Genomic DNA, 8,435 nt, shown 5'->3' with positions numbered 1-8,435 from the left:
GTGGTCTTTGTAGTTGTGATGGCTTAAGGAATATGAGAGAAGCTAGATTTGTTTTGGCAATTTCTTAATGGAACAACTCAGTAGTAGGAAGAGATGTTAGACAAACATTTTAGGTACAAATGCTAGTTTGTCTGACTTCTTTCCCAAATACACTTGGTCCTACTCCTCTCCTAGTGCTGGGAATGATCTTAGGAGTCCAGGCTATCTCCTTACTCTAACCACTGCTAACAGATTGCACTACTGTGGATGAAGACCTAGGCCAAAAAGTGACAGGAGGGAGTATAGAAGTCCTCTGCAGGTACTTGGAATGACAGAGATCATTTGGGGAGGGCCAAAGGATTGTGAAGAGCCTGAGATATTGGGTTGTGGGGTTAGAGGAGACGAGGAAGAAGCTGAGAACAAAGGTATCCTCATGGGTCAGCTACACTGACATAGTGTATCTGGCTCTGCACAAGAGAGCAGGGAGATGGTCAGAGGAGGAACACATCAGGAAAGGTGGATATGCTCCCGGCTCTTAACGTTTTTGTTTATGGTTTTTGTCTGTTTACAAGATTTTTACCACTCTGATACTGTCTTTACCTAGGAATATTTTTCTGTCTCTTTCTGTTGCTTGCAAGTCCCCAAGCTTACCTGAATATATTTAAGAGGCAAGGATTCCTTAGGGTGACATCTTTTAATGGACCAACTATGTAGCTGGGAAATGAGATAGACAAGCTTTCTTTTGAATGCAAGACATTCTTCCTCAGGTCACTAAACATGAATATAATTAGGCATGATTTTGATGTCACTTTCTGCATGGGTATAGTTGCAGCTTCTTGGATGTGCACATGAAACCGCATGTGTACCCTTCCATGTGTTGAGAGAAAGGGTGAGAGGTTTTAGCCAGTGTATCTTTTCTTGCCTGGTGGATGGTCACTGTGATGAGGAGTTTTAGTTTTTGTATATGCTCTAACTTGGAGTTAAAATTATATCCAGTGTGCACACTCTTGTTTTCATAGGCCCTACTGTAGAACAGCAGGCTGAAATGGCTCGAGCTGGTGGCAGGATCCTGGCAGCATTACAACCTGAACAGGTAACAGGGCTACATGACCTCAGATCTTACTAGAATCCACAAATGTGCAATATGTTTTCTGGGAAACAGTTAAGATGAGTCCCTGCTCGAAAGGGCTTGTGTTCTTGCTTTTCTGTCAAGCTCATCACTTAGTAATGTATTAGGAGAGGGGAAGGGGCATGGCATGGTGGATGGGCTACAGAGCTGTGGTTAGGAAGTTACGCATGTTTGAATCCTTGTGTTTTATATGTATTTCATCATCTAAATAACTGCTCTATTTTAATACAAACTCTCACCGTCGGTAGGCAATGCCTCAGACGCACCTAGGAGTGGGCTGCCCCAGCTGCTCCCGCTAAGAGAATTCTCACAATGTCCGTAGGGTGCCCCTGTGTGCAGTTCTCCAGTGAGCGCACCATAGCATTACAGTTGGGTTGGATCAAGGGGAGCCACCATGAAGAACAAGGCTGCTATAGCTGCAAATAGGAGTGTCTTAAAGGGAGAGGTTCTTGGGGTTGGGAAAGAAGGCAGAGACCTGAAAGGCAGAGATGCAAAGGCCAGAAATGGAGTTGGCAGAGTAAGTGATACAGTCCCGCTTCTAGCAAAGAGAAAGCTGAGAGCCGTCAGCTCTCTGAGGGGAACTGGGGGCTAAACCAGGGAGGAAACTGTGAGGTCCAAAGATGTGCCGTTCAGAGCTGGAAGGGACCAGAAGCCAGAGTACTATGAGCTACTTCAAGTTTACCATGATAAGAGGAATTCCCTTTTTTATTCTTGTTAGAGAGCTGATATTATCTATCATCTTGCTGACTTACTGACAGACCAGAGAGAAGAAATTCTGTTGGCAAACAAGAAAGACATGGAAGAAGCTGAGAACAAAGGTAACGTGTGCCAGCTACATTGACATAGTGCATCTGGGTCTGCACAAGAGAGCAGGGAGATGGGAATGTTCTCTGCTTCGGGGCTTGAGGAATTTGGGAATGAGCTCTGTGGGATGACCTTCCTCTTGGCTGCCACTGAGGAGCAAATCCAAGACCTTGAAAGCCCTGAGTGCAGGCAGCTGTAGCTCTGAAAGTTGTAGGAAACACTTTCTCTGCATTGGACACCACAGCCAGGTAATGTGCTGAACAGTGACGTACAAAAACTGACAGTGCTCCAAGTCCCCATGAGAGCGATGCCATGACATGGCGAACACCTCATGTTCCTTAGCAGTGGTGGCCAACACAGGATGCCGTGCCCCATGGAGGTGAATTCCATCTCTTGTGGCCAAGCCAGCTGTGACGCAACGCTCTCCAAAAAGAGCAACATCCGTGTACTAACTAGGCTTAGTCTACTTTAAGCAACTGGTGCAATGCCTTTAATCAGCATCAGGTTATTATTCTGAGAAGTCTGGGATGGACTAAATGTGGGACAGGTGACTTGTGCTCACATCATGAATCGTTTCTACATTATACTCCTGCATCCTTCATGAAGGATGCACAGAGGTGTGCAAAGTGTAGGTTGGGGCAGGCAGTGGGTTTGTGCCTGGATGTATCCATTCACAGCAAAGCCTTTCTACGAGTTTATTGTTTTAGCAGCATCAGGAATTCTTTAAAAAGGGCAGAAACATTGAGCTCTCCTGTCATGTCTGAGATGTCAGTAAAAGTGTCTTGCTTTAAACTTCACCTTCAGAGCGTGAGCTATGCATGCAGCTGTGCTGAGCACACTCGCTGCTAAACTGATAGAGCCAAAATAATCTCACCCCCAGGAAATGACCCACCAATAACAAGCATGGCCAAGGTAGGGGTGTACTCCTATTGCCCGTCTCACCCATCGCTGTTTTTCTTGAGCTTCTCTACCTTATACTAGTCACTGTTAGACACCTAGCTCTGTATTTGGCTCTTGTGCCACAGTTGCTGCATTGCCCTTCAGTGAGTCGGGTGTCACTTTCTTGATATCTGTCCTCCTCCTTCTCCTGCAGTGACCCCTCAGTTTTTCCAGGGTAGACCCTACATGCATCCCTAGCAAGAGCATCTTTGCAACATTTGAACAACAGCTAGCTGCCTCTATGGTAGATACGTCTACAAGGAACCAAGGACCAGCCACTGTTGTCCTTTAAAGCTCACACTTAGTGGTTCCTCCAAATGCATAAGTCTAGTCTCCAACAAATGTGGTGCTTGTTCAGAATGGCTAAATCGCTTTCCCCTCTTCCAGGGAGACTGGCGCTTCCTTTGATGAAGAGACTGAGTCTGTCTACGTCCAAGCTGAACAGCTTGGCCATTGGTCTGCGCCAGATTGCAGCATCCTCGCAGGACAGTGTGGGCCGTGTCATTCGCCGGACGCGAATAGCAAAGGACTTGGAATTGGAGCAGGTGACAGTGCCCATTGGTGTCCTGCTGGTGATCTTCGAGTCCCGCCCAGACTGCCTCCCACAGGTACGTAGCAAGAGCACGTGGAACTGCTGCAGCTGCCTGTTGTTACCAGGGGAGGAGCCGGGGAGGATTCTCTTGATGCAGGGGGTGGTCAGCCGTGTGCCTGAATGTTTCCTGAAAGGTTCCCTTGCTGGGACTCCTCTAAACTGAGGTTCTGGCCTCCTGCCTGCCTGCACCAGCTGCTGCTGGGTCACAAAGCCCCTGAGCAGTGCGGGGCCCGGTGCTTCCCTCTGTGGGTGCGGCCACCTGGGAATGGCTGGCTTGGCCCTGGGGCAGAGCAGCAAGGTGGCAGGAGGGCAGTTGGGTGTGCTGGTGGTGGGAGAAGGTGGTGGGGACGGTGCACGGGTCGGGTTTCAGCGTCCCATGCACTGTTGCACTTTGTTAGGTAGCAAACTAAAACACCACAAAGGTGTTTTACCTTGCTACATTACAAAGTCATTTACAGTGGAATACACTGCTGAGCGTGCAAACAGCAATGCCATTAAAGCGATGCAAAAGGGCATTTAAGCTGCTTTAAAGGCCAATTTTGTGGTGTATACAAAGACCCTTGCAGTTTAGGCACTGTAGTAGAAGCAGGACTTCTCCTTTCGTGGAGAGCTTCAGTGATTTCGGGCAGCTGGAAGGACTGATTGGTGCAGAGGGGAACCAATGTATCATTGGTGATACATTGGTGTCCCCTTGCAGTGGGACATCCATCCACAGCTAGCCCCTTTGCCAGCACCACCTTGACATTGGAGACTTGTCCATGAAGTGTATTTAGCTTTGGAGCTGTGTGCATCCTATGTCTGTCCAAATAGCTCCCTGGGCAGAGTGGCCTGGAAGACGGTATGACTCCAACAGGGTCAGCATGGCTGCAGGGGGAATCTGGTACTTGCTCGGTGGTGTCTGCATTATGCTGATGTTCTGTAGTGCTCATGCCTTCTCTCCCTTTGGCAGGTGTCTGCTTTGGCCATTGCCAGTGGAAATGGTTTATTGCTGAAAGGCGGAAGGGAGGCATCACATAGCAATCAGATCCTTCACCACCTGACACAGGAAGCACTTTCTATCCATGGGGTCAAAGATGCAGTGCAGCTGGTGAGTACTGGAGGCCAGTCTGGAATTTGGCAGATGTGTGCATGTGCTGTAAGTGAAGCCCATTTGTGAATGCTTCAAGGCAGAGATCCTGTGAGCTTCCTTTAGTCCTCAGAAACCTGCTGCTTATTTATTACAGGTGAATACCAGAGAGGAAGTAGAGGACCTCTGCCGCTTGGACAAACTGATAGATCTGATCATTCCACGCGGGTCATCTCAGCTTGTTAGGGACATCCAGAAAGCAGCTAAAGGGATCCCAGGGATGGGGCACAGTGAAGGGATCTGCCATGTATATGTGGACGCAGATGCCAGTGTTGAGAAGGTCACAAGGATAGGTAAGGTGGGAGAGGCTTCTTGTGTTTGAGTTCAGCTGAGATGTCTGTATTGTTTTAAGACATAGGTTCATAAGTACATGATACTCAGGCTTGCTCATTAGGAAGGCTTGAAAGAGTGTGCAAGGAGCAGCTTGTAACCATTGTCCATTCTTGCACCGTAGTCAGAGACTCAAAGTGTGAATATCCTGCTGCTTGCAATGCTCTGGAGACGCTCTTGATTCACCGGGACCAGCTGCGAACCCCACTGTTTGATCAGATCATCGACATGCTGAGAGTGGAGCAGGTCAGTGAGCACCGCCTGTTTTGCTATGGACAATTGCTAGCCTTTAGGAGTCTGGTTGGGACGTTAGGGGCATTTGCAGTAGCGCTACGGTATACAGAAATGGGCTTCTGGGGCCCTGCTCCCCCAACCCTCAGGTTCTGCCTAGAGATGAACCTGGTGTTGCTGAGCTGTGATGTGCATCGCGGTCCTTCTCTGGTGCTGCTTGTATTCCCTTTCTCTGCTGTGTCTGGAAGCAGAAGCTTTTGGTCCCGACTCTTCATGTCCTGGTGCTAGTCCACCAGATCGGCCCCTCTTGTGCTTGAGGTTTGTCACTCGTCTTTATCTTAACCACACTCAAGTCCCTTCTTTGTTTTTGCCCCCTGTTTCGCACTGTTTCCTCCCCCCAGACTTACCCCACACCCATGCTTGTCAACCTGTCCTTGGTTCTGCCTGTTCTGCTTTCCTCGTGTCTATGCAGGATCTACAGAGCGAAGCTCTCGAACGACTTTCTCGGCATCTTGCAGACATTGCAGTTCCAGCAGCATCTGTGCAGGAGTCTTTGTAGTTGTGTGCTGAATTTCTCTGGGCTCCAGAGAGCTGTAGGATTAAGCCCCCAGCTCAGACCTTGAATGCTAATTAACAGGCACTTGACACAGCTGGTGCTATGTCACTAGGACACGCAGGCTGTGGGTATTTGTGCAGAAAACACAGGGTCAGAGGGAAAGTTGGGACCACATGTGTTGGTGACAGGGGAGCTGGGGGGATGTGTCCAAGGGAAACCACGTGACCCAGAAAGCTCCCCAGTGAGCCCCACTGGCAGTTCTCCACAGACTTGGGCTTCCCTTCTGCAAGCGGGAAGGGGCTGTTAAGCTAGTGTAGTGTCGGTCTGTCACAAAGGATGTGAAGTTTCATTCAGTATTTGTGTATCAAACAAGTGGCAGTTGAATAAATATTAGACAGACACCCAGCTCTGGTTCTGCAGGCTCCCAGCAGCATTAGCTTCACGACAGACTCAGAGTAGCTTGCCTTGTTTTGCTTGACACAAGTACTATGTTTTCTTTGCAGGGCAAGACCAGGAACACTAGCAGTTACTGTGGTGTAGCTGATGCTCTGTGTTCACTTATCCAAGCTGATCTTGCAGGGGCTTGTTCATGCAGCCAGGCTGTGAACTGAAATCTCTTCATAATCTTCACTTTGGTTAAACTAACTAAATTGCATTTGAGTCTCTGTTGTAAGGGATCTTCTCTGTATTTCTGATTCATTCTTTATAGCTCTCCTCTGAAGTCTCTCTAATTCTTAACATTCCTTTTAAAGTGAAGGTACCAGAACTGGACATGTGTTCCCAGAATGGTTTCATCACTGCTGTACTGGGTGTACTCTCACCTCTCTACTCTTGCTTGATGCATCGTTAAAGGAATACGTTACATCTTCTAGCTGCCATATTGTGCTGGCAGTTCATGTTCAGCTGGTTGGCAGCCATGACCCAGGTTCAGTACCCTGTTGCTAATTCCCTGAGCCATAAAATTCCCAGAAATGGCTTTTACATTTTATGACCTGAAACTGTCTATAGGGTCTACATAAGGCGAGAAATCTGTGCTGCAGCCAGCTTTTTATTTCTAGGGAATATTTAACTTGGGGGCAGCTGTTCTGTGTGGAAGGTGTTTGGAGAGGTGAGTTGATGCATATTTTGTCCTCGCAGGTGAAGATTCATGCTGGCCCTAGGTTTGCATCTTACTTGACTTTCAGTCCTTCAGAAGTGAAGTCTCTCCGTACAGAATACGGAGACCTGGAATGCTGCATCGAGGTGGTGGACAGTGTCCAGGAAGCCATTGAACATATCCACAAATATGGAAGCTCTCACACAGATGTGATCGTCACAGAGAATGGTCAGTGCCCTGCACAGTAAAGTGCATCAGCTCGTGCTGTCAAACTTCAGGCACTGGTGGTTGATGTGCACTTTCATGGCATGTAAGGCTACCAGGCCCAGAAGCTACTTAGGACAGAACCTCTCTTGATCGTTCTTACTGTCATGGCTGCAGACCTGTAGAGTTGACATCTGTGTGCTGTGGTGAAAGGGCTGTCAGTATTGGTTTGGTCATGACGAATCTGCCTAATGCTGTGCTGCACAACTTGGTTTGTGCAGGTTCTTGCACTGCGCACATAACTGAAGATCTCTGAACGCTCACATCAGTTTGTTTCCCTCAGAGAAAACGGCAGAGTACTTCCTGCAGCACGTGGACAGTGCCTGCGTGTTCTGGAATGCCAGCACCCGATTCTCCGACGGATACCGCTTGGGGCTTGGTAAGGGAGCAGGAGCAGTTCTTTTGCTCTGCTTGGGTTGCAGATTTGAATTTGGGATTTGTACACCTAGCAGGTACCTGCCTGAATCCTGGAAGATGAGGCTGTACCTTCTCTGCCTAGAGCTTCCTGGAAGGATTTTAGAGAAGATACTGTAGCAGAAGTAGACATTTGGATCTTTCAGCTGAAAGGATTAGCAGATAAAAATCTGGTGGGTGTAGTTAAGTTTGACAGGAGCAGAAAGTACACTGTACCACCTGGATTAATTAGGAAGGCGAGTCAGTTAGGAAGGGAGAAAAGATGTTCTGTTGTGGAACTGAGTAACCTCTAAAGGCCCTAGCCTTGAGGCTGTGTGGTGTTAAGTTTAGTTTAGTGCATGTGCATAGCAGGAGAAGACCCTAAAATGACCATGCTTAGATAACATATGGTCTTCACTTCAATTCCAGAGGGGATTCAGTGGTCTCTTCCGTGAGGATCGTTAGACCTGGAGATGAATGAATACCTCACACACATGTGTACGCATGCAGTCTGGCATAGTGCAACACCTTTTCACCTGCATTCGCAGGCTGGGCTGCTGACCACTACAGTCCCAGAATCGAAAGGGGCTGTGTATGTGGGGGTGTGGTATCCTGAGAAATTCCAGGAGCAGTTCCATTTCTCTCCTCTCACAAAGCCTTGTGGGAGTTGCAGAAGGCTCCCAGTGCGAGCCTTCAGTGTGAGGGAAGCACTGTTGCTTGGAGCAGCAATGCACAGGATGGCCTTGGTCACAAGCTCTGTGGATGTCTGTAGGATATTGCTCAGTTATGGCAGTATCCCTGCTGTATATCCTGGCAGAGCTTTTTACAGAGCGTGAAACTTTCAGAACACAAACTGAATCTTGATTCTGCTTTGTAAGGATGTCACTTCAATTTCTGAAAAAAGCTTCCAGCTGGCTCCATAAGGGCTGTTTCACTCCGGAAAAACAGGTTGTAGACAGAGAGACGTTACTTTGCCTCCCTTTTTAAAAAAAAATG

General features: G+C 48.1%; 1 protein-coding gene across 1 annotated transcript; it reads left to right on the top strand.

The window, feature by feature from the left end:
* Positions 1–959: 959 nt before the first annotated feature.
* On the top strand, positions 960–8,247 carry LOC132247301 (delta-1-pyrroline-5-carboxylate synthase-like; the record flags this gene model as incomplete). Its single annotated transcript, XM_059720162.1, has 8 exons — positions 960–1,072; positions 1,827–1,926; positions 3,239–3,459; positions 4,393–4,530; positions 4,667–4,862; positions 5,024–5,145; positions 6,824–7,010; positions 7,330–8,247. Coding segments are annotated over 8 exons (1,328 nt in total), but the record flags the coding sequence as incomplete, so codon positions are not given.
* Positions 8,248–8,435: the final 188 nt, after the last annotated feature.

Source organism: Alligator mississippiensis, unplaced genomic scaffold (genome assembly GCF_030867095.1).
Source record: "Alligator mississippiensis isolate rAllMis1 unplaced genomic scaffold, rAllMis1 scaffold_168, whole genome shotgun sequence".
NCBI classification, from domain to species: domain Eukaryota; kingdom Metazoa; phylum Chordata; order Crocodylia; family Alligatoridae; genus Alligator; species Alligator mississippiensis.
The sequence above is the reverse complement of the archived record's forward strand: the minus strand, read 5'-3'. Positions and strand labels throughout refer to the sequence as shown.